A 25,527-nucleotide genomic window follows, 5' to 3' on the forward strand; every position below is an offset into this window, starting at 1 on the left:
GACCTGAGTTAATATAAAATGTTTAAGGGAAAAAAAGCCATCCAAAGCTACCTAGTCCTATGTTTTTTTTAAAAAGTAATTGAACGGCCTGTTTAAGGTCATGCCAAAGCATCTCAATCAGATTTAACTCTGTACTTGGACTAGGCCAATCCAAGACCTTTTTGTTTTTCCAGAGCCATTTTGGGGTTGACCTGGTCGTATGTGTCAGATCATTATCTTGCTGCACACTCCAAGAACGCTTGAACTGAAAAACTGACTCTCATTCAGGGTTTTCTGGTAGAGAGCAGAATTCCTGATTCCATCAAGTCGTCCCCTTTCTGAAGCAGCCTAGACCATCACACTCCCACCACTGTCTGATTGTTGGTATAATATTTTTTATGAAATGCTGTTTTGATCCAGATATAAAAGGACTCAAACCTTCCAAAAAAAAGTTAAACTTTTGTCAGTTAACAGAATATTTTGCTACTTCCTTAAAGTCTTGTGGATAATCATCTCGTCTCCTGGTAAGTGTGAGACGAGCCTTTGCGTTCTTTTTGATCAGCGGTGGTTTTATCCTTGGAATTCTCCTATACATATATTTCTTATTGTTGAATTATGAACTTAGATTTTAACTTAGGCAAGTGAGGCCTGCAGTTCTTTAGAAGTTGTTCTGGTTCTTTTGTGACCTCCTGGATGAGCCTCTTGGATCAATTTTGGTCGCCTGGCCCATCCTGGGAAAGTTCACCGCTGTTGAAGTTTTCCTTATTTGTGGATAACGGCACTCACTGTATTTGCTGGAGTCCCAAAGCCTTAGAAATGGCTTTCCAGGCTGATGGATGTCAGTCTTCTCAGCAGTTTCTTTAGATCATGGCGTGAAGTGTTCCTTTTTGAGATCATTTAGCCTTTTTCAATTTGACAGACATCTTCTAGTCAGCAAATGTTTCTGACCAAACAGGTGGTCTGCCTGTGGCTGGTAAAATTGAACTCAGATTACCCCCCCCCCCCCCCCAAACCGCCCCAAGAAAACCTGTGGTTAATACAAGCGGATTCATAATTCAACAAAGGGGGACAACTTTTTAGGTAGGTTTGGATAACTTTTTCCCTTTAATAAATTACATCATTATTTAAAAAGTTCATTATCTTTGTTTTATGGTCTGAAACACTGAAGTATGACAAGTATGCTAAGAAATTAGGACGGGGGTAAAGACTTGCTTTTATTATAATCACCTGTACAAACAAGATGAACAAGTCATTTCTAAGAAGTGAAAGATGTTGGGAGAATATTTAATTCCTATTATTTGCTGTATTTGCACTGGTTTGATTTCATTTTTTTATGTGAGAACCTCTCACTTGCCTAGGATCTATGTAGGTTTCTCTCTGCTCTCTGTTTGACCATGCGTGTTTTTGTAAGCACTTTCTCCTCAACATACAAATGGAGCTGCAGTCAAACAAGAGGTGAAACAAGGAACAAAAGATCAATTTTAGCAAGTGAGACATCCTCATCTAAATCATACGCATCATTTTTCTTGCATATATTTGGGGAAATAGTATGTTGATAAGAATTGTTATCATTTTATGGTATCTTAGATTCAAAGATGTTCTAATTTTACTCTTTTTAGAGGCTGGATCAGGTCGGGTATGGGAGTTGTTGGTAGCAGATGTCATATAAATCTTCCAGCAGTCAGTCTGGTGTCTTCTGTCTCTTCCTGACAGGAGTCCAGTTTCAAATGGAGGACTTAATCAACACACTCGATTAATAATGCAACATTTTGGCTGTGCCCATTGCTTAAATCCCTTCTGCGTTTCACAGCCCTCATTTCACACCTCCTTTTTCCCCTTTACCAGTGTCCTTACTTACGGTGCTTTCAGACCAGGTGTAGAGTTGCAGGCTGACACTGAAGTGAAGAGTCGGCAGCTTGTTTGAGCACAGCGGCACCGAAGAAGGATCGAAGATAAAATCCTAAGGAGGTTTAATACTTCTTCAGCAGAGACAGGCATTATAGTGTTAGCAGTTATGAAGATTGTTCTCTGGCCTGTTCTCTCAGCAAAGCTAAAAACTTTCTCTACAACAAAAAGGATTTAACAAAAACTTTTCTGAGGGGGTTTCCTGCTTACATTTCAGGACATTTACAATGTGGTCAGCACCAGCTATTTGCATTGTGTGCATCTTATTTGGTGAGTACAAAATACAGTTTTTAGGCAGTCTTAATTTTAAAAAATAAAGTAAAATGTTCCTCTGATGTAGTATTACATGATAAATAAAACACAAATTGAATTAAAAATAATCTGTTAATTTAGCATTATTAGCTAATAGAAAGTCTTGACTTTTCCATCGCAAGTATCATATATCGTGTGAATAGTAAACTTGATTGTTGGTTCTCAATCATAAAAAAAAATCAATATTTGTTTCGTACTAAGCAACGCCGTCATTTTGTATGATATGGGCATGGATGTCACGGCTTTTAATGATTTTGTTGAGCCGTTCTTTTTCCAGGGTGGAATAATTGTACAGCATACATCTTTACAAAAAAAACCAAGTATTGGTTGCATAAGTTTGGATTCATTTTGGTTTTTCTCTTTTCCACACAAGGTCAGAAGGCTGCATACAGGTTCAAATACATACACTCACTTTTAATACGTGATGCTGAAGGCTCTATGGTGTCTTATAACTTGATAAGACCAAGGTGTATTAAGATCTCGTCACTGATCATGATTGAATTGAGGTGATAGTTTCTCTTTGCCAACATAAAAAGGATTTGTCTGATAGCACTCACTGGGGTGGCCAAAGTCCAAGGAGCCATTTCTAAACAACTGCAGATTCCACGATCATCAGTTGAAATAACTGTACATAAAAAGTTCTTAAGGTGTGTCTCCGCTTTGCAAAAATCTGAAAGAAGACCTGAACTGTCACCTTCAGATGAGAAAAAAATAGTTAGGATGTTCAGGAACCACCACAGCTCAAGCCAGCCACGAACTGGAAACGGCCTAATGTCCATGACAAATACTGAGCTGTTTGGCCACAGTGACGAGAGGAATAAAAGTAAGGCTTTCAAACACAAACCTCTGACCTTAGCCCTGTTAAAAAATTGTGGACTATGCTAAAGCCAGGTTGGTGTCAGGAAACCAACCACTTTAAATGGACTCTTCCAATTCTGCCAAAAAGAGTGGTCAAATACACAGCCAGACTGATGCCACCAGCTTGTTCATGCCTGCCAAAAACATCTGGTCAAGGTGAAATTTGTTAAAGAACATTCAACCAAATATTAGTGGGGCTGTATGTATACATTTGAGCCTATATATGTATGCATTGTGTAATTTTAACCCTGTGTGACTTTGGGAAAATTCCAAATAACTTCAAGCTTGTGCACCAAACTCGTTTCTTCAAGTCACTAAAGATGTATGCTGTACAGCCATTCCACCCTGAAAAAAACAGTTCAAATAAACAATTTAAAGCCCCCAAAGTACCATGACATTCATGCCAGTGAACGTTTGACAACAGTTGTAACTTTTTTGTTGTTGTTGTTTTTTGTTTTAAATTGTCTATTTTGGTACCTAACCTTCTGTTTCTTTTTAGCCTTTTGTGTACAGCGCTTTGTGATTGGCTGTCTATGAAAAGCGCTTAACAAATAAACTTTACTTACTTACTAAAAGAGGCTTCAGACTTCAGTTAGAGTAAGAGCTTGCTGAATACATAGTATAAAAATAACACAATGACCCTCTTTCTTTCTGTCTTTCTTTCTGTTTAGCATCAACAGGAATCATATGTGATGTCGAGCAAACGAGTTTGCAACCCAAATTAATGCAAAGAACCACAAACCAGACTCCTGGTGAGGGCACCAAGTTAGAAGAAGATATCCAAAAAGTTATTGATCAAATCCACTCTCTATCTAATGGAGATACACGCAGCTTCAGCTCCTCTACCACCAGAGCCGGTTTTGACTTAAACACATATTATGGTGCCCTGATGAACTTGTACAATATTTTTCAGCCACTGCTGAGAGAAAACTTCTTAGATGATCTTCCCAAAATAACAATTTGCATTCTGTCCGGGAGACAGGACTGTGGACTGGAGGCAGAGCTGACAAAGACGGTGTCTCTGGAGTTAGCGAAACCACTGCTGACTTTTTTGACAACTCTGAGGTCGCAGACATGCTCTTCACTGACCACTGATGAAGAATCAGGCAGCTTCTTCAGGACCTACCTCAGGATGGGGGATTCAGCAGCGTTAAGTGGTTTCCAAGAAACATTTATAAATATACTGTCGAGTCTCTCTCTCTCTAAAAACTTAATAAATGTGTTAGGTGGACTCATAGATGCAACAGTAACATACACCTTAAGGTTTGTGGCATTATTTATCCAAGTACCAATGGACTACACCAGAATAGCTTTACAGTTTGGAATAAAAGTCCCAGTTTTAGATGAAAAGGAGACCTGTCAACAAGGTAAAGCATTTAAAAAAATACTTCTATTGTTATATTATGTAATTTTTTTGTATTCCAGAAATTATTATTATGAATTCTTCTACAGTTTTATGCTAATTAGATTTCCTGTGTGTTCTCTAGGAGACCTCCAGCAGCTCATTATGTGGTGAGTCATTAGTAAAATTTGCATAAACTTCATCTTTAAGCTGCCCTGTGGAGCTTTTTAACTACATCAGCACCACAGGGCAATGCTTTTCCTTCTTTACAAAACAAGGTTGCTGATAAAGCAGGAAGAATTACTGCTGTGAGTCGTATATTAATCCTTTGAAAGTGCCGGCTGGACACATTATGTAAGTGTTTTATACCTCAGTTAAAATTGTCCACAAGATGGATGTAGACACTAAACTAGTAAAGCCGCACTAGATCTTTTTACCATGACTTTACCATACCAGTCAGGCACAACATTATGACCACTAACAGGTGGAACGAATAACACCAATGATTTTTTTATATTATATTTGATGTATAAAATGTACAATAATAATTAACTTCCTGTTTTGTTCAGGGGAATTAAGAACAATGTGAGCTGGTCTTTGAGTACATCACTGATCGATATCCTCCTGGACATCTTCCTCCCTGAAGATCAGTCAGCATTTATGCATCCAGGACCTGAATGCCAGACTCCTCCCAGTGCTCCCTCCCAACGCAGCATTTCATATGCTGAAAACAGCACTATGAATTATTACGACACCCTGTGTGATAGCTACAATCTGGCCACCATCAACGACACAATGTGTGCTGAGATCCTCTCAAATTCAGGAGTAGAGTCTTCCACGCATGTGGTCACGTTTTGCGAGGCTCTAAGCTCCCTCAGCTCCAACCAAATGAAGAATGTGTGGAGCAACATGTGTTATGTTATTCAAACACTGGCTTCTCCACTTGTTAGCAGGTCATCTGACTGCAGTTTTGACAACGCAAGGCCGGCCCCTGCCGCCACCCCTCTCACTAAACCTCGTCGAGTTGCCAGGGAAGCCTCCAACCTCAGACAACTTGCGTGCAACTATAACGACTGGTTGCAAAATAATGTGGACCCTGTCCTTGTGTCACTGTGCAGTGACAATGAACGTGTGGAGTTTGTGAAGCAGGTCTGTAGCGATGCTGTATTGATGCGGAAGCTGCTATCTGAAAAGATGAACAGCTGGTTGTACGGATACTGCGCTAACTCCTCTGCAGACTACATGGTCAGTGAGTTCTGCCAGTATGGCCAGTGGCTTAACAAGTTCACAAACATGGTGGATACCTCCCTGCTGGCGTTCTGCATGAGCCTCGACAGTGTCAGACTGACCAACCTCATCTGTGAGAACACTGGCTTCTTTATGTTTGTAATGTCTAACCCTGAACATTTTCAGTTCATGCCTAACTGCACAAACGTACCTCCTCCACTGCCAATCCCTGGCTTGGATACGCAGTTAGATTTTTGTCACTACTCTGAGTGGCATGAGGTGGAAATTACCAATGATCTTTTGACAATGTGCATCCTCTTCGACCAGAGCGGTTTCACTAAAAAGGTTTGCTCTAATGCAACATTTTTGGATAACCTTCTTCTTAGCACACAAAATACCTGGCTTGAGGAACACTGCCGCACCTCTCTTAGCTTTCCACACCCCGAGCCTACAGAGGCCTTCAACATTGGAATGTGGTGTGACTACAATACGTGGGGAGAACGACAGGTGGACGATTCTGTGATCGGACTTTGTTGGCAGAATGATCAGAGTGCTTTTCAGAAGAGTGTCTGCTGCAAGCAGTCTGTGTTGGAAAAGCTGCTGCAAAATCCTCTGAACAAATGGCTTACATCAGTCTGCACAGACATGGAGGAAATAACCGTACCACCTCAGGTGGGTGTTTTACCTGGCAAGAATGAACATATAAAATCTAATTAACAAGCACAAAAAAGAAAGAACTGTTATTTTAAGCCTTATGTAGTAAAATAAGCCTGCATGAGTCTCTTATAAACAAAATCATCCCATTATATCCCAAAGTCTGAACATTTCTGTTCTGAAATCTGAACCTATATATTCTTATCCACTAGTGCATTTTGTATCTTTACAGAAAAAAAAAAAACTAAAGATAACAGCATTAATTGCATATACAACAGTAAAGCCATTTTCTAACTGTTGACTTTTTATTCTCATGTTGTGTTCACCATAAATGGTCCTGTAGGTGTGCAAGTACTCTGACTGGACGCGTCCCATCATTGTGGACATGACTGAGGTGGCTCTCTGTGCTGAGATGGACCAACTTAACTTTACCTCCAGAGTCTGTGCCAATAATACAGTCCTACAAAACCTGTTGGCCAATCAGGACAACACCTGGCTAATACAGCACTGTGCCAACTACTCAAAAGACCCAGGGACATCTCCTAATAAAAGTGTGGAAGGCGTGACTAAACAGTGTCAATACTCCAGCTGGATCACATCTCCACCAGATGCTGCACTCCTGGCTCTATGCTGGGAGAATGATCAGACCAATTTTTTCTTATCCATTTGCCCTAATGACGGTCTTCTCCTGTTTCTGTCCCGTGAGCCGTGGAGCCAGTGGGTGAACAGGATGTGTACCACCTACACCACCTATACCAATGCCACCACCACCAACAACAATAGCAACAACAACACTAGCACCACTACGGACCCTAATTTTTGCCTAGCAAGAAATCTGGTGAAGGAGTTCAACTGGAGCTGCCCTACCATCTTCGCTTCAGCCTGTCAGCCGTGTGCCACTCAGAATATGGTCCTGCAGACAGTAGTGCGCTGTTGGGTGGACAGTGTGCGGTCCAAGATGGTGGATCTGCTGACTCCACCTGTGGCTAGAGCATTGGAGCAAGCAGTCAGCACCACTGTGGTTGTCCTGTTATCCCTGGAGGAGGTTCAGATCACCCAGTGGCATGTCACTGAGACAATACGACCAAGTGTGCTAAAATCTGTGATCAACTATTTCAAGTTGGAGGACAACTCTGACAACAAGAGAGTCTTGCTACAGTGTTTTGGGGTAAGTGGTTCTTTCATGCACTCGTGTGGATTATGAGTAGTGTAGTAGTAGATACTCAGTAGTGGAACAAGTAGACAGACCAAAGGTTTAGAAATGCTCAAAAAACCTTCTTTGCATTTTGCTCATGTTAATGTATTACAGTTGGTGATATATACGATTTTTCTGTTTTTTGTGAAGCTGGTAAAAGCAGCTCCACAAGAACAAGAACTACTGTGTATTACCTCCACAAATGTTGTACTGACAACATGTGGGCCTTTGGACCTTTGACGTCTTCTTTGAGGTCAAATAAGGTCACCTTTAAAAATATACTTAAAACGTTGGTGTGTTGGTGGTTCTTGGTGTCTGGGGCTGGGTGCTCATGTATGTACTGGCTCACTCCTGGTGGCTGATTGGCGGGGCCTGGTGCCTGTGGCCCAGCTGGGCCCCTTCCGGGGGTGGGGTGCCCTCAGGCCTCTGGGCCTGAGGCTTGGTCCTCTCTGGCACAGCTGGCTGCTGGCAGAGCCTGCGGGCACGTCACTGCAACCCCCTCTGGCCTCTGCTCCGTGGCTGCTGGGTGACCTCTCGTTTGGGGCTCTACTCAGCTCTTCCCAGGAGGGTGGCACGGTTGCCCCTGTGGTGGTCCTCCTTGGGTCCTCGTACTCTGGGGCCTCTGGATGTCTGGGGCCTGGATCTCCTCCATACCTGCTTCATGCCCTAGGGGACGGGGCTATGGCTCCCCACACTCCCTAGCAGATCGTCACATGGAGAAACCTTTGGAATACAAGCATGCTGATCCACACAGGTGTACACACGGATGTTCACAGACACAAACGACACCTTTCTTGGCTGATACCTCAAAGCACATTGTGCGCTGTCGATCTTGTGTACTGCACAATAACATGTAATATTTAGTATCTACTGTTATCTAACAGTAACAATGATCCCAAACACATAAAAACACACTTTGATAGAAAAAAATCCCTATAAAAAAAACCTCATAAAAAATGAGGTGTGGCAAAGCCCAGTGCTAATCCTGTACTATGTTGATTTCTGCAACTATTTTTATTGTCATATTATTGAATTGTCATTATTACATTGATCTGTTATCTATGTAGAGTTTTTGGTGGTTTGAGATAATTTGCTGTGCTCTGTTTTGCTTTGAGGCTCAGCGAGAGTCTGTTAGTCAATGAGAGCTGATCGAGTATATTTTAGCACCTTTCTCAGAAATTTACTCTGCAGGTTAATCAGAGCGTAGTGTGAGTAGAGATTCACCTCATCTTTTATTCAGAAAGACTCAATCTGTTTCTGTGTAGTTCCGTTCATTGGCTTTATCATTCATCTAATTATTCATCATATCACTTACCATTAGCGTCATTTGACCTTCAGTGTACAGCCGGCCTACAGCTGGTGTCCAGTTACACTTCTGTCACTGATATCCAGATGATGAGTCTCTTCCTCTGGGTGTTAATCTCTCCTGGCTCACAACTGATTTGACACTTACAATAATGTGTCAAAGGGGACAATTGTATTATATGTGTCTGATGCTCCTTCTATAAGGTGCTATTATAACTGCATATTTCCCTTCTGTAGACGGTGCTAAGCAGACTGCTGCAGACGGGAAGAAACCTGCAGAACACTGACGAAATGCTTCTCATTAAGGTAAGATATGTTGTATAATAATACTAATGCGAATTGCCACAATATCCAGTATGTGTTTATTGCTCGCATTCTTTCCACATGTGCAGGCGTACTTCAATTTATCGCCGAGCAGCCTGAGGCCAGTGCTCAAAGAAGCTCACAATCATACCATCAGACTCATCCTTCAGTACTACGCCAGTGTCAAAGACACACTGCAGGTGAATAAGACCACCACCACCACATCCGCCTTTTAATTTCCCTTCCCAGAAGTCTTAGTTGTCAGTTCATCTGTTGTATCTCTTTGAGGCACAGTTTTCTCGCTGACATTGTTTTCTTCCGTTTGCTAGTTGCCCAATGAGTACCTGTCCACCATGGTGTCAGAGATACTGCAGACTCACCTGGATGTTACTCTTTTCCCTGAGCTCGCTCCAATGCTGACTAAAGCCAGCCCAGCTGACATCCAAGCTTTGCCTCCCTGGCAGAACAGCATCAATGTGTAAGTGATGGAGCTTCTTTACTAATGAGCCCACTACTCATGCATCTAAGCATTATTATTTTCGGAACTTACCACATGTCCCGTGTGAGGGATTAAAACGGTGTCTCTGGTTCCTGAAAGGCTAACATTTTTCATTTTGTTCTTGTGATTATCTTGGAAGTAGGACATATTTTGCTGCACATAATTTTAAACCAAAACTATGAGTTTTGACTCTAACTGTGGCTATGTTGAACCCTTACAATAGTATGTCCACAGACGGCCATTTTATCAGGTACAAATTTGCAGGTCTTGATTGGACCTCCTTTAGAACGACGCCATAGATTCAACAATGTGCTGGAAACCTCCCGCAGAGATTTTAGTCCTTATTAATATGATAATGTCACATAGTTCCTGCAGATTACATTGGCTGCAGATTATGTTTGGCTGCACATCCATGATGTGACTCTCCTGTTTTACCACACATGAAAGGCGTTTTACTGGATTGCGGCCAAAGTGTGCTGACAAAATGTTCCTCGCACCATTACACCACCACCACCATGGTGACCTTACCATCTCAGCAGAACTTAAGACTTATCAGTCCTATCTTCTATTGTCTAATTTTGGAGAGCCCATGTAAATTGCGGCCTCAGTTTCCTGTTTGTAGGCAACTTTAGAGGGACTCCTTTGCTGCTATGCTTCATTTAGAGTCACATAAATCGTCTTTTTCCCTCCTTCTAATGCTGGGTTTGAACTTCAGCTGGTCATTCTGACCAGGCTTACATGCCTAAATGTGCTGAGCTGTCCATTTACATGAAGAAGCAGCTGAACATGTGAGGCTATTAAAGTGGCTCCTGAGTCAATAAAAAAAAAAAAGAAAGATAGCATAATAGGTGTGAAATTTAAAAGCATCCATTCTCATTTTCAGGTTAGGATGAGGTGCTTTTACTCAAAGAGATGGAAAATGGGTCATGCTTTGTATCATTTTACTTTGCTCATTGCTGAACATTCACTGAGATTCATTTCAATATATTTTTCTTCCCTGAGAAAATGCCTCTGGGATCTGAATGAAGTCAGAAGTGAAATGATGCGTTGCCATGCAGAGTCCAGAGCATCCATTATACATTGTAAATAATGTAATGCAAGCTGGTTCTCAGAGTTATCTTAATCCAGATAACGCTTGTTTTCTTTGTTGCAGTTGTTTTCCAGTTTCTCACTTTGGAAAATCATTTTCTTGCTGTAAGAAATTTGCATCTTAAATATGTACCTGTTGGCCATGGATATTTAACCTAATATATAATAATGAGACTGGAAAAAAAGGGGAAATGGTTTTAGAATGAATTTAATCATTAGGCTGCTATTATACTTTGATTTTTATATGACTTAAACTTAAGAGATTTGAAGTCTCTGATAGACTGTTAATGAGCTTTAGGCTTGTTCAGGCCTTTTTGTACCTTTGTAAGAATTTTAATATTTATTCTAAGTCAAGCTAAATTTAATGATGCCTGCCAGTACTATACTATATGCAGTAATTCAAAGAAGGTCACATATAAATAAGTTTATTATTATTATTTTTTAACTTTTCAGCAGAAAGTTCAAACAAACCATATTATTTTAATGTTTTTGCTCCAGTCGGGACAAAATTAATGAAATCTTAAAGAGCATGACCCCGGACCAGCAGCAGGCCTTTGGATTGTGGTACAGCAAAGCATTGTCCCCCTCCAGCATCACCAGAGGTCAACAGTCGCTCATCAAGGACACAGGAAACCTGATCGCCTACCTGCCCTTCCAGAACTTCCAACACCTCTCAGCTGCTCAGGTAACGGCCCTCTGAGCTCTGACACCTGGCAGGGAAACTTGAGAAGCAAGCAGCTAGTTGGATCGGCCCCAGGGCAGAACACAGCCACTTGTCACACGCTGGTCAAAAGAAAGCACAGACTCATCTGTCTCTGTCACTACTGTGGGTTTTATTCTAGGGGCCAGTGTTCAATAAGTAATATTGGGAAAACATGAATTAGGAATGAGCATGGCTACTGATATTTCAATACTGAAGTAAGAAAAAATAAAAGGAACTGTTTAAAACTTTACAAAACAAAATGAGAAACCCCCCCACAAATTGACATTTTACACTTTATGTTTTGTGTGACTTTCTTAAAAGTTTTGAGTTTGTTAACTTTTTAGCATTAGATGTGCACAAATGTGTTATGCTATAGAGGCAAGGAAGTAAAGAAACATATACCTTTCCAAAGGTTTTACTATAATTTACCTTGGATGGTTTGCACTGCTAATAAATACAACATATAAACAAATATTACCTTCCATTTAGTCTGAATTAAAAAAGCATGGGCAAAGGGGAAACATACATGTTTGTCTTTCAGCTAATCCTTGTTTAAAGTGCACAGCATGCAGTCTTTTTATCCTCAAATTTTACACTGTACTGTTTTTTTCTTTCCTTGTCACTATATTGCAAAATGTATTGGCCCATTTTTAATACTTAATTGTGATATGTCACTTTTGTAATGCTTTCATCGGCAGCTGCTTGATGGGCTGGATGTGTTGCAGAGAAACACCCTCACTCCACTAAAGCAGGAATTTGTAGCACGCAACCTCATCAGCACCTACAGGAACCTAACAGCTCAGGACTTTTCCAGGTTTGGAATGACTATAGGAAGGCATTTCCAACATTTTCCATCCATGTTTTCTTTTTGTAATCATAGATAAAACCTGACAGAACACAATGTGTTGATGCATGCTTAAGAATCCAGGAATAGAAATAAATCCCCCAAAAGTTTCAGCTGTATGCAGCATTTTCAGCAAGGGAAACATTTCTTTATCTCATCCAAGTGAAATCGCTGAAGAAGTTCTGGGACAACAGTAATTAGTTTTGATGTAATGTTGCTGGATGGTCTTTTTTAGGTGCATTTGAACCTTTTATTTTATTAATATAACTTAATAGTTTGTCATATACACAATCTACTTGCTTGACTTCCAATCCTCATAACTAAATTTGCTTTATTTAAAAAAAGTATCACCTACACACAATATTAAAATTTCAAGGTTTGTTGTAAAGTTTTTTTTTTTAATTATTTGACAGCATGTGTACTGATTAGTTAGAAATGCCTTGATTTCTTTAGGTTATAGAAACCTTTAAAAATGACACAAAAACCTTTAAAATAATCAATCAAACCAATTAAAAAACTAAGATCTTTCTTTCTTTCTTAAAATTAAATACATGTAATATTTTGGCAGGTGTTTTCTGTGAGTGTGTTGTTGAAACATTGCTTTGTGATTTCAGGCTGGGTAGTATCACATGCCTGGCAGACCCAGATGATCTCTATGTTTATAAAGGCACCGAGGCTTTCAGTGTGATCCGCGAGAGTATTATGAGCTGCACACGTAAAGGACTCCGTTTGCCAAGTGACCTGGTAGGAACAGAACTCATGTGCAGTTCCTTCACTGTTTTTTTAAATGTATACTTTCATGTAATAATTGCTCTTTTTGTTTGTCTTAACTTTGTTGGCAGGTTTTCAATATTTTACTGAACACCACCGAGCTGCAGGTCCCGTCTGCAGTCCCTGCTGAGCGCCTGGCAGAGATCGCGCTCCTCCTGCCCTCGCTGGGCGTGACTTTCCTGCAGGGTCTCTCCACGTCTCAGCTGCTTTCTGTCCTCCCCACCCTGAACTCTATTCCATTCAGTCCTGCACAGGTAGAGGAGTAAATTAAACCTGAAATCTATACCAGAAGCTGGTAACCACAGTCATCATCTGTAATTGGTGTAATTTCCTTTCTTACTAGCAAATTGACTCTTTTCTTTCCAAGGCCCGGTTTCAGTGAGTGTACAATCATGTGTTGGCAGTAGATGGTTGGATTGCGTAGCAGCTGGTGGGAGTTTTATATCTTAGGAACAGCTGACAGCCTGGCAGCCTGTCTCAGCACTGGTGACAGGCCTCATGAAGAACAGACCTAAGCTTTACTTCATCCTCTGCTCTCATCTGAACTGAGGCCTTTTGCGTTTTCCTCAGCCTCACAGCTGTTGGTTTCATATGTCTTTAAGGAGTCTTGCAGAGAAGTAACATCTTCAAAGCTACACATACAGTGGGGCAAAAAAGTATTTAGTCAGCCACCGATTGTGCAAGTTCTCCCACTTAAAATGATGACAGAGGTCAGTAATGTGCACCAGAGGTACACTTCAACTGTGAGAGACAGAATGTGAAAAAAAAATCCATGAATCCACATGGTAGGATTTGTAAAGAATTTATTCGTAAATCAGGGTGGAAAATAAGTATTTGGTCACCTCAAACAAGGAAAATCTCTGGCTCTCACAGACCTGTAACGTCTTCTGTAAGAAGCTTTTCTGTCCCCCACTCGTTACCTGTATGAATGGCACCTGTTTAAACTCATCATCTGTATAAAAGACACCTGTCCACAGCCTCAAACAGTCAGACTCCAAACTCCGCCATGGCCAAGACCAAAGAGCTTTCGAAGGACACCAGGAAAAGTATTGTAGACCTGCACCAGACTGGGAAGAGTGAATCTACAATAGGCAAGCAGCTTGGTGTGAAAAAATCAACTGTGGGAGCAATCATCAGAAAATGGAAGACATACAAGACCACTGATAATCTCCCTCGATCTGGGGCCCCACGCAAGATCTCATCCCGTGGGGTCAAAATGATCATGAGAACGGTGAGCAAAGATCCCAGAACCACACGGGGGGACCTGGTGAATGACCTGCAGAGAGCTGGGACCAAAGTAACAAAGGTCACCATCAGTAACACACTACAACGGCAGGGAATCAAATCCCGCAGTGCCAGACGTGTTCCGCTGCTGAAGCCAGTGCATGTCCAGGCCCGTCTGAAGTTTGCCAGAGAGCACATGGATGATACAGCAGAGGATTGGGAGAATGTCATGTGGTCAGATGAAACCAAAGTAGAACTTTTTGGTATAAACTCAACTCGTCGTGTTTGGAGGAAGAAGAATACTGAGTTGCATCCCAAGAACACCATACCTACTGTGAAGCATGGGGGTGGAAACATCATGCTATGGGGCTGTTTTTCTGCCAAGGGGACAGGACGACTGATCCGTGTTAAGGACAGAATGAATGGGGCCATGTATCGTGAGATTTTCAGCCAAAACCTCCTTCCATCAGTGAGAACTTTGAAGATGAAACGAGGCTGGGTCTTCCAACATGACAATGATCCAAAACACACCGCCCGGGCAACAAAGGAGTGGCTCCGTAAGAAGCATTTGAAAGTCCTGGAGTGGCCTAGCCAGTCTCCAGACCTCAACCCCATAGAAAATCTGTGGCGGGAGTTGAAAGTCCGTGTTGCTCGGCGACAGCCCCAAAACATCACTGCTCTCGAGAAGATCTGCATGGAGGAATGGGCCAAAATACCAGCTACTGTGTGTGCAAACCTGGTAAAGACCTATAGTAAACGTTTGACCTCTGTTATTGCCAACAAAGGTTATGTTACAAAGTATTGAGTTGTATTTTTGTTATTGACCGAATACTTATTTTCCACCCTGATTTACGAATAAATTCTTTACAAATCCTACCATGTGGATTCAAGGATATTTTTTTTAACATTCTGTCTCTCACAGTTGAAGTGTACCTCTGGTGCAAATTACTGACCTCTGTCATCATTTTAAGTGGGGGAACTTGCACAATCGGTAGCTGACTAAATACTTTTTTGCCCCACTGTAGTTTGTGCCATTTCGACCGAAACGGTTGTGTGAACAAGTGTTACTAAACCCCACAAGACTTTCATATTTTAGGAAACGGTGAATTTAACCAACATGTTGACGAGGTGTTTGAATGATTACTTGTTTTGTTTTTAATGTTTCAGGCAGCTGTAATAGTAGACAAGCTGTCTTCAGTCAATGGAGTAAGTTTTGGAAACTCATCACAGTGAAGTGAGTTCAGTTATTGTCTCTGTATTTTTGGGCCTTACACTTACATCATCATCATCTCTCTCCCGGCTGCCCAGTTTATCCCAGACCGGCTGGGGGAGCTCGGCTCTCTCATTGTAGGAGTGAAGACAGAGACCTTGCTGATGCTTACATCTGATAAACTGCTCTCAACCCTTGTTGCTATTTCGCAGCACACACAAGGTCTCTGTCTGCTTGACAGAAAAGGCCTCCTCCTCCCTCCACAAGCCAATGCTATAGCCACCAAACTATGGGTAAAACACACACACACACACACACACACACACACACACACACACACACTAAATGCCACAGTTTAATTTGAAGAAATGCATTGTATTTGTTTTTGTTATAGCCATGTAATTAACTCTTTTCTGTCTCCTCCTTTAGTTCAAACAGGGATCTTTGGGCTCAAATCAAGGGGTTCAAAATGTGGGTTTACATGAGGGTGATGGACAGCTTGACAGATGAGGTCTGGAAACTGTGATGTTTGCAGATTACATTGTGATCTATCGTGAGAGTAGGGAGCAGGAGGAAGAGAGTCTGGAGAGGTATCCACTGGAGAAAAGAGGAACGAAAGTTAGTAAGACAGAATACATGTGTAAAAGCAAAGCTGCGTGAAGGTGAAGGTAGATGAGTTTAAATACCTGGACAGTGCACAAGCGAGGTGAGTGCAGCCAGGGTGGAGCTGGTGGAGATAAGTATTGAGGGGTTATTTGTGACAGAAGGAAGCAGCAAGCGTGAAAGGGAAGGTTTACAAGATGGCAGTGAGAACTGCTGATGTACGGTTTGTCTATAGCTGTACTAATAAATAAAAACACAGGAGGCTGAGATAAAGATGGCAGAGTTGAAGATGCTTAGATCTTCATTGGTAGTGACCAGAATGGACAAGATTAGAAATAAGTACATATGAGGGACAGCTCAGGTTAAGCATGTTGGACAAAAAGTTAGAGAGGCAAGGCTGAGATGGTTTGGACACGTGCAGAGGAGGGAAAGTGGATATACTGGCCAAAAGATGTCAGGCAGGAGGAAAAAGGGAAGAACATAGAGAAGATTCATGGTAGTGGAGGGAGACGTGGAGAACGCTGGTGTGACAGAGGAGAATGCTAGGGATGGGGTGAGATGGAGGCAGTGGCACCTCCTAAAGAGAGCAGCTGAAAGAAGAAGAATGCATCTGTGTCAAGCACCTGCTGCAACGCTTTGTGTTATCTTTACTGTGTTTAGGGCTTCCCAGAGGTGGTCACCTGGTTGAACGATGTAGCTCCTTTGCTCGGCTGCACACCACTAATCAGTGTTCTTCCAAGGAAACGTCTACTTGTGAACAGCCTCTCCAATACATCTACAAAACCCTGGAACACACAGCAGGTATCACAACAGCGCACATCTGTGACATTAGCGCCTGCTTTGCATTACCGCAGAGTGGTAAACAGCTCGGCTTGAATAAATATAAAAGAAAGTTTATGAGTGAAACATTATTAGGAATTCAAAACGGGGAAAGGAAGAGGAAGAAAAGGGTAGGAAGTTTACATCTTTATGTGCTGTACCAACACTTCCGGTATATGAATACGTAAAAGCTTCTCACAGTGAAGCAGGGAGTTCTCTGTTGTGTTTTGATCTCTTCATGCTTCCTCTTATTGGATATGCTTCCTCTCTGTTGTGAGGTGTGCATGACGCTATCTCGATTAGCTGCTAAATTATTAAGTGAAGAATGGCATCATCAGCGACACTGTGAATGGATCAGCCTCTGAATGCAACCGAACATGCAAACCTGCACGCTACCACTACAACGCCAACACTTTTCCACTTTCTTCCCCAGGCTAGAGGAATTTTCAGAGAGGTTCTTGATACTAATCCAAATCTGATCAAACAACATTTCTTGTAAGTACACTTAATCTGACAGACAGATGAACATGCAATCATAGCAATTATTTTCTTGTCTGTTTTCAAAATATATGAACCCCTTTGATGGTTGATGCTCTTATTTTCCAGCAATTTTGCAGCTTTATAAATTAACTATTGCGCATCTATTGACTCTAGGAGTCTGGGAACGCTGGGGCAGGGTGTGAGCTGTGCTGTCTTAAGAGATCGTTTTCAGGCAAATCGGTCACCTTCTTCAGCGAGAAGCATCCTGGCCTTGCTCAGGCAGCAGCCTGGTCTTCTTCACACCTCACTGGTAATTACACATCAATTAATTCCTGACATTTAAGATATTTACGTTAATTCAAGGATCATTAATGTGTGACTTCTATTATGTGTCTGTTGTTCTGGACAGAAAAACTGTATAATCGAGGTGCTCTATCAGTTTGAGTTCTTCTTTGAACTGCTTGAAGATCTTGGAGTTGAAATTGCACTTTCAATGCCGTAAGTCCAAAGCTGGCATTATAGTTACTGCAGAAAAACTTTAATATCCATAAGATTTGCATGCCTTTAGTGAAAAATGAGTATGTGTGCAATGCAGGAGACCCTTGTGTACTCTTTGCCCTGAAACAAAACTTTGGATTGTTTTGGTCTTGTGTGTTTGTGTCTTGCAGGGTGAGTGCCATAAAAAGGTTTTCCACAGATATGATGAACAGTCTCAGGAGGATGATTATAGCAGGACCGCATCACTTTCTCCTGCTGTCCCGAACAAAGCAGCTGCTGCTGGTTGATAAAATGGCGCAGAGGTTGGTAAGTAGAGCCTGATTTCCCAGTGGCCCTTTTCTGAGGTTCAATGGAAAAGAAGCTACCAAAAGAAGACAAAAATGATAACAGTTATCTGGATTTATTCTTGTGTTTGTCTTAAAATATAATCTGAGCTTCTTCCAAGTTTTAGCTAAGACCAAAAACACCGTTAAAATTAGCAACTGTCAAACATTTACAAACAGCGGAAAAGTAAGGTGGAAGTTTAAATATTCATCCATCATCAGTTAGGAACATAAGAACTGCACAGTACTCGGTACTCACCACAAAAATGAGCACCTTGCTAAGATAACACACATCAAAAAAAGGCTCATCAGTGTTTCTTATAGGTTCATTTCAGTGTGGACGTCTGTGAGATCAAGTTCAGTAGATCAGATTAATTTGGAGTCCACACCTCACCCCCATACAGATACTGTTGAAGGATCTCAAGAGTGTATGACACTTTTTAAAGTCTGATCTGCAGGTATCAGTTTGTTTAACGTTACTTCTGCCATAAAAGGTGCCAACAGTTATTAAATCCACTAGCATGTTGAATTTTGAATGTATGCAAGCAAAAAGGTTTTTATTAAAGAGTATACACTGCTTCTGAGTTTTTGTTAAATAAATAATGACATGGTGTAATATGTCATGTGTTGTGTAATCTCAGGTTGTAAGACATGGTTAAAAGCTAGTTAACTTTTAACCATGTCCTAATAAGTAAAACCTTAGAATTGCATTTTGCAGAGTGTGTACTTTCTTTTTACCATGAGCATAGATGAAATGTTAGAATTGAGATAATCAGGATTTACCAAAGAGTTAATAAATAGTTTTTCTCTGCCAGCTTTTAGTTAGTACGCTTTTCTTGTTTCCCATGTCTCTTGAAATATCCTATTTTTTATTTATATATTTTTTTGTGCTTTATTTCCAGGGCATGTATACAGGCGTGTTCACGGAGGAGGAGTTCCGTTTGCTTGACATCATGGCACCGTTTGTGGTAGATGAGGTTTTTATTCAGGTGGACCGCAGGTTCTTCATTCAAAATCTGGATTTCCTCCATGGGCTCTGCTACAGCAGCACCAAGATGGAAATCGTGGCTCGTATTCTCCAAGAGCCTGCTGCCTTTGGGTAACATTACCACAAACCGAACTGTCTGCTGAAAGGAGATACAGTGTTATTCAACATTTATTCAACAAGTGATTCTCAGGAAAACAGCAAGACTGAGCAGCTGTGTGAGCTGTAAAATAAATAAATAAATAAAATTAACATAAAGATCTGAAATGATAACATGTTACATAGAAAGGTTAAATTGGTCCTTAGGTTAAATGAGAAATAATGACAAGAAACAGTATTTAAGAACCCTTTCTGTGGGCAGCTCCTCTTTAGGTCACAAGTTTAGAAACACATATATGCTAATCCACATTTTGTCTTTTGGCCCGCTTGTTTCCTATCAGTCCCAACCAGCCGCAGCAGATGGCTTCCCCTTTCCTGAGCCTGGTTCTGCCGGAAGTTTCTTCCTGTTAAAAGGGAGTTTTTCCTTCCCACTGTCACCTCACTTCTTAAGGAGTCCTCTGATTGTCAGAGTTTTCTCTGTGTTATTTTCCTTATAATTGATCTTACAATACAAAACACCTTGAATTGACTGTTTTCATTTGGTGTTATATAAACAAGAATACATTAAATTGAATTAATCACAAAAATAATTATAATATTTTGTGTGGCGACTGAGCTCAACTGCTGAAAACTGACATTAAGGTATATAATTAATTAATTTCTGGCATTTCTACAGCATCATTAGCAGTTGAGGTGTAGGATTAAGATGACTAAATATCTTTGCATTCCCTGTAAAGTCACTTACCCAGCCTACGCTAAGCTTCAGCTGAAAGCCCCCATGATGTTAAAGCACTGATAAATTTGATCATTTATTTATAGCTCAGTGATGATGAGCCGATTCCCTTCACTTATGTTGATATGCACTGCTCTTTTTATATAGATTTGTATTATTAACGTTGTATTAAATTGGATAACTAATATAATATTAATATTCCCAAACAATCTAACTGTAGTTTCATCACTCCACAGTTGGTCTGGGTGTTTTTTTTGGCATGTCAACCTTTGTTGTGATCATAAGTTTAGAGTTCACATCATTTTTCCAAGCTACATTGTTACAGTAGAAATTATATATTCATTGTGAAAAGGAAGAATGCAATGAGGTCTGTGTTAATCATTGAACTAGACTATTTGTTCATAAGTGTAAGTTAGATGTGACCATTTTAGGAATGAATTTTAAAAAACTGTAGTTCACTTACTTTTTCTTGCACTGTATTTATTATGTTTTTCCACGTCAACTGCATCACATATATACTAAATGGGTGAGAATTTCAAGAATGTGAATGTATCCATAGAATATTTAGTTCACAGAGGCATGAATTAATCAACAAAGTCCAACGCAGCAGTTTTTAGAAGTTGGCCTTGTAAGGATGTTTCTTTTACAGTTTTTATAGGTTTTAAAATGAAAATGAAGTTATATGAAATTTATTTTCTAAACTTTCCACTGATAGAGGCTTTGCACACAACCTGAGATAAAAGGAACAATGATAGCATGATCTTGTCTCCCCCTCATAGCCCAGTGGAGAACTGGGACCAGACAACACTCAGTCAGGTGGACCGCTTTCTCTTCTTCCTGCCTCAAGACAAACTGCAGCAGATTTCCCTGGTAAGTTTATTGCTGCACTTCTTTCAGTATTTAATACTTAATATCTGAACCCAGAGCCTGAATAGTTCCCCATATTATTATTACTTTTTTCAAAGTGCAACACATTCGCTGAGTGTCCAGAAGTCCACAGTGGAGCTTTGTGTCAGAACTTGATCCAATGACATGTTAAGTCAGAGCCTGTAAAGAAATCTCTCGGGTGTCACATCTCCAAAAGGTGTCAAGATCAGGTGATGAGGTTGCTGTCTTCCTGTAACCCATTCAAATGTGCGTGTTGCTGTCTGTGTCTGTGTGCCCGCAGGCATTGATGACTGTGGAGCGAATAGAGAAGCTGTTCATGAGCCACCATCAGTGGGAACGTGGGGACATCGGGATGCTGTGTTCAGATGAGACTGAGAGGAAGACCATTTTTGAAAGGCAGCAGTTTGTTCTGCAGTTTTTCCTGGGCTTCCTTAAACTAAATTCTCAGTCATGTAAGCCTTACTTTGGTTTCTCTTACAATAACCTTGTATGGTTTTCATCAAATTTGGTGGGATTAAGAATTTCTTCAGTGAATGTAGCATTCTCTGCTGCCTTTGAAGTGTCACAAGACATGACATGGACCCATGCAAGGGCTCTAGGGAGGAAGAGGTTCATATCAGTCTACAGAAAGCAGACTAGTTTAGTTAGCTTATGTTAGCATATACTCTTGAAAAAAGGTGAAACAGCCAGCGAAGATTTTTTAGTTCTGCAAAGAGCACTTTCAATTTTAATAACTTCAAGTAAAAAAAAGACATTTTAATTATGTGCAAAGGTGTTTCACGATCAACAGTCAAGTTGCCAAACAGTGAGGGGACATCCACTGTAAAATGTATGCGGCTAAAGAAGGAAAAACTGGATTGATTACAGTGAATGTTGCATTTTTTTTGGAAATCAAGGTCCTGAAGTCTAGAGAAAGAGAAATTTAGAAATTTCAGTATCGTAAATCCTTCTTTCATTGAGCTGGCATTTCTAATTTTCATGGGCTAAAAGCCATAATTAATAATAATCAGTTTAACCAAAAAAAATAATCAAACAAACACTTTCTCAATAGTTCACTTCCCACATAATTAATATAGAATATATGAAAGTTAGCCTTGTTTAATTAAAGTAGGAAATTAGGAAAAAATCATCCACCTTTTCTTTCAACTTTTTATGCTATATAAAGTCTATATACTCTGTTATGCAGTCATATAGAGGGGAGGCGGGGGGGGGGGGGGGGGGGAGGATTATTGGTAGGCAAACAGCATATTGAATGAAAAATAGGCAGTGGGGTAGTTAATATAGCTTTGTGATGCTCTCTATTTAGTATGAATAACGTAGTTAAGTTAGTGAGTGAATTGGAAATACAGAATGATAATGTTTATTTTTTATTTATTATCCAATCACGTGACCAGGCTTGATGAAAAAAAACGTTTTATCGCCTCTAAGTAAAGACTGGAAAATGAACTGAAACAGTGGTCCAAAAAAAACAACAAGTTATTAACCCAACCATTGTTTTGGATGGAATTGTTATCCTTCTAAACATTGTTTGCATTATTGTCTTTTGGTACAGCTGAAAGCGTAATACATTTGTGCGTATGAATTTCTTTGCAAGTTGACTTTTGTAGCAGGAGAACTTGCTGATCTTCTAACAGTGAAAATTAGCTTCTTGAATTAAATTTTTCAGAAAGACTTTGGCTAATACTTTTCAGTAAACAAAAAAACTTGACAACTTCAAACTAAGCCATGGTTATATTACATTGCTGACCCATTTTCATAGATAATCTCCTGATCATATGTTTGTGTGTGTTGCTGGCCAGTGACTCCAGTGGTTCCTACTTGTGAGATTCTGCATACAACAGCCCCCTCCGTTTGGCTCTCCAGCAGTTTGACTAGCATGCCTTCATCTGCCTTCTCCAACTGTCTGGAGCTGATGGGTCACGACCCATTTCTTGCATCCTACCAACGCACTGAAGTGCTCAGGAAAGTCAAGCAGGTCAGACTGATTGTTAATCTGAATCAGTCCAACAAAAACCTCTTACATGTGTTTCATTTGATGATGGCCAAAGTTTACAGGTCTTAACACTGTGTTTCTGCTCTGTCTTTGCTCCGGGCCTCTCGGTATTAACGTGAATATATGAAGATATATGGCCCAGTCTCATCCTTCTCCCAGGCTGTGATCTCTCAGCTCGGTGTAATAGCGACACAGCTATCATTAGACGAGCTGAATGCCATTCGACTGACTGAGCGGAGAAGCATCGCCGCTCTGGGCACAGTCAGTGACTGGAATAGCAGACAGGTAAGTATTTTAGCCACTGCAGTTCAAATATTTACATGTTACATCAAAATTGCTTTGTGTTTTGGGCAGTTTTTATTTCGTCTGATAAGAATAATACCAGCTGTGGCATTATTGTGCTGTATTAGACTGGTTTATAACTTGTTGTCGTCCTAGCTGGCCACACTGTTTTCCACCGTGTTAAACTCCACCAAGCAGAATCCGAGCCAGCTTGACTCCAGCACTCTGGTGGCAATGGGATACATTGTGTGTGGCGCTAAAGCCACAGAGCTGAGGTCTTTCAATCCTATAGAGCTCAGGTGCGCACAATATCGGAAAATGCTTAAATGAAGCGTATTTTTTCAAGCCCAGCTTGACACTTGAATTTACTTTGTACTCTGTCTCCCTCCGATGGCTGCAGTAAGGCGGTTCTCAGGCTGGGTCGGCTGAGGCTGTCTTGCTCAGAGGAGCAGCTGCAAGCTCTTGTTGAACTGCTAACCCACAGCCTCGTTTTTGGACTCATGAGTTCCTGGGGCACCGATGTGTTCATTGAGATCGGAGTCCTGGCAGGTATTGTCTATTCATTGTCTTTTCCACATGAATTTTAGTTGTACTATGCATAGTCCTACATCTGCCTTAATGTGTGGTGAGAGATTTAAATCAAAGACATTTTGTTTTCCTCTATGCTTTGCTGTAAAAGCTTTTGATTCATTGTTTCTAGCACCCCTTGCTCTGTTTCACTGGAACACTTTGCTTGTTTTTCAGTGGGTATCCCAGACATGGCCATGTCAGCGCTGGTAAAAGAGCAAATTGAGGGAATCGCACCTTTGGCTATCTCAATGATGGCACCAAAAAAGTTTGCTGTGAGTCAAGATTTAATTAAACCAACCATATCTTGGGTGTTAAACATAAAGCACGGGGGCCAGAAATGAACCAACAAAGACTCCGATCCGGCCAACTGGATGGCTTTAGAAAATGTGAAGGAGGAAATACTATTTTTGACTTTTAAATGTGTTTTAATAACTTTTACAGCAATTCCTGCTAATGACAAACTCTCCCACAGCAATCTATACTACACCACAGTATATCATGTCAGAGATTAAACGGGTAGTAAACCTTCTTTTCACTGGCAGAAAGATTAGTTTCACTGGTCAGGGCCGATTATTGTAATATCAAGGTGAGCTAAACTACATATGTGTAAAAAGTACATAATTTTTTAGTAACATTTGTTTTTTTACAATAAAAAAAATGTATTCCTGTTTTTGCGTCCATCTTGACAAATCTTTATCATGTCTTTAATTTATCTTTATCTCTATCCCCCCGCTGTGTGTTTTGTTTTCAAAAGGTGGTATTCTCCCAGGAAAAGATCGCCATGTTCTCCTACGAGCAGGCTGTTGCAGTAACTGATAACCAGCGCTCTGTTCTGTCAGACCTCCAGAAAACAGCTCTAGCTATGGTGCTAACACCCTGGGACGATAAGCTTGTAGACTTCAGAGGTAAAACCTGAATCACTGCTGTCCACTGATAACCATTAAACTTGATTTGTCTTCTTTATGCATTAATCGCTTTACCTGATGAAAATATAATCGCCCTTATCAAAACTCTTACCAAAGTTTTATGCTAGTTTAGGTACATCTTGCTATTATCAGGTTGGATCCACTTTTGCCTTCGGAACTGCCTTACTTCTTAATTCCTCTGAGATTTTGCTCCATATTGACATGATAGCATCATACAGTTGCTCCAGATCTGCAGACTGCACAATCTCTTGTTCCACCACATCCCAAAGGTGCTCAACAAGGCTGGACTGGGACAAAAAATCGGCCCGGGCATTTTGACTAGAGACCGGCCCACCAGGATAAAGATTGAAAATGTGACGTCATTCAGGGGTAAAACCGCAAAGGATTCTGGGAACTTGTGGCAAGAGGTACTGGCGCACGCAGGCTTTCAATTGAACTCAGTTACACAGCGATAAAAAGAAACCCAAAAAATGGCAAGAAGCTGTTGTATTATTAACTGCAATAGCCGGTCGCATGACAGCCACGGGAAGCCAACGGGTAAAGAGATCGTTTTTTTTTTTTTATCGGATTAAGTCGTTGAAGAGAAATTTTTTAAGCCATGTTTCCGAAGTAAGAGCCGACGGATGGTCACTGCGGTAAAGTGAGCCGTCATTTGTGAGCCGCGGTCAAGCCAGCCGCCTCCTATCCGCCGCATAAATTTCCTTGCGCTTTTACACCAGTCTTTACGGTAGCGCCTTTTCGCTTTATATCCTGATTGAAAGCCTAGACTCGCGCACACACGCACGCGTGTGAACAGTCACACGCACACGCGCACACAAATTACAATGGAACAGCTCAATACAGCCATCGTGACAGTCTGGTTGCATATTCAAAAATTCATTAAAAATCATTCTTAAAAGTTGATGCCA

At 40.8% G+C, this 25,527-nt stretch overlaps 1 protein-coding gene across 1 annotated transcript in view; it reads left to right on the forward strand.

The window, feature by feature from the left end:
- Positions 1-2,111: 2,111 nt before the first annotated feature.
- The window catches only part of strc1 (stereocilin 1), a 41,142-nt gene continuing 17,726 nt past the window's right edge, over positions 2,112-25,527 (forward strand). The window contains exons 1-28 of the mRNA XM_085455268.1: positions 2,112-2,154; positions 3,735-4,421; positions 4,542-4,566; positions 4,966-6,295; positions 6,621-7,445; positions 9,015-9,083; positions 9,170-9,280; positions 9,410-9,558; positions 11,167-11,353; positions 12,070-12,185; positions 12,830-12,959; positions 13,058-13,240; positions 15,378-15,416; positions 15,519-15,713; positions 16,684-16,824; positions 17,276-17,337; positions 17,497-17,632; positions 17,732-17,820; positions 17,991-18,126; positions 19,046-19,242; positions 20,740-20,830; positions 21,129-21,300; positions 22,648-22,823; positions 22,971-23,126; positions 23,280-23,422; positions 23,524-23,672; positions 23,868-23,965; positions 24,448-24,598. Of these exons, the coding sequence (XP_085311394.1) occupies positions 2,112-2,154; positions 3,735-4,421; positions 4,542-4,566; positions 4,966-6,295; positions 6,621-7,445; positions 9,015-9,083; positions 9,170-9,280; positions 9,410-9,558; positions 11,167-11,353; positions 12,070-12,185; positions 12,830-12,959; positions 13,058-13,240; positions 15,378-15,416; positions 15,519-15,713; positions 16,684-16,824; positions 17,276-17,337; positions 17,497-17,632; positions 17,732-17,820; positions 17,991-18,126; positions 19,046-19,242; positions 20,740-20,830; positions 21,129-21,300; positions 22,648-22,823; positions 22,971-23,126; positions 23,280-23,422; positions 23,524-23,672; positions 23,868-23,965; positions 24,448-24,598 (5,986 nt within the window). The remainder of the gene's footprint in view (positions 2,155-3,734; positions 4,422-4,541; positions 4,567-4,965; positions 6,296-6,620; positions 7,446-9,014; positions 9,084-9,169; positions 9,281-9,409; positions 9,559-11,166; positions 11,354-12,069; positions 12,186-12,829; positions 12,960-13,057; positions 13,241-15,377; positions 15,417-15,518; positions 15,714-16,683; positions 16,825-17,275; positions 17,338-17,496; positions 17,633-17,731; positions 17,821-17,990; positions 18,127-19,045; positions 19,243-20,739; positions 20,831-21,128; positions 21,301-22,647; positions 22,824-22,970; positions 23,127-23,279; positions 23,423-23,523; positions 23,673-23,867; positions 23,966-24,447; positions 24,599-25,527) is intronic.

This window comes from Copadichromis virginalis, linkage group LG1 (assembly GCF_057382275.1).
Source record: "Copadichromis virginalis isolate Kocher_CV1m ecotype Utaka linkage group LG1, C_Virginalis_male_GT1.1, whole genome shotgun sequence".
Lineage (NCBI taxonomy): Eukaryota > Metazoa > Chordata > Actinopteri > Cichliformes > Cichlidae > Copadichromis > Copadichromis virginalis.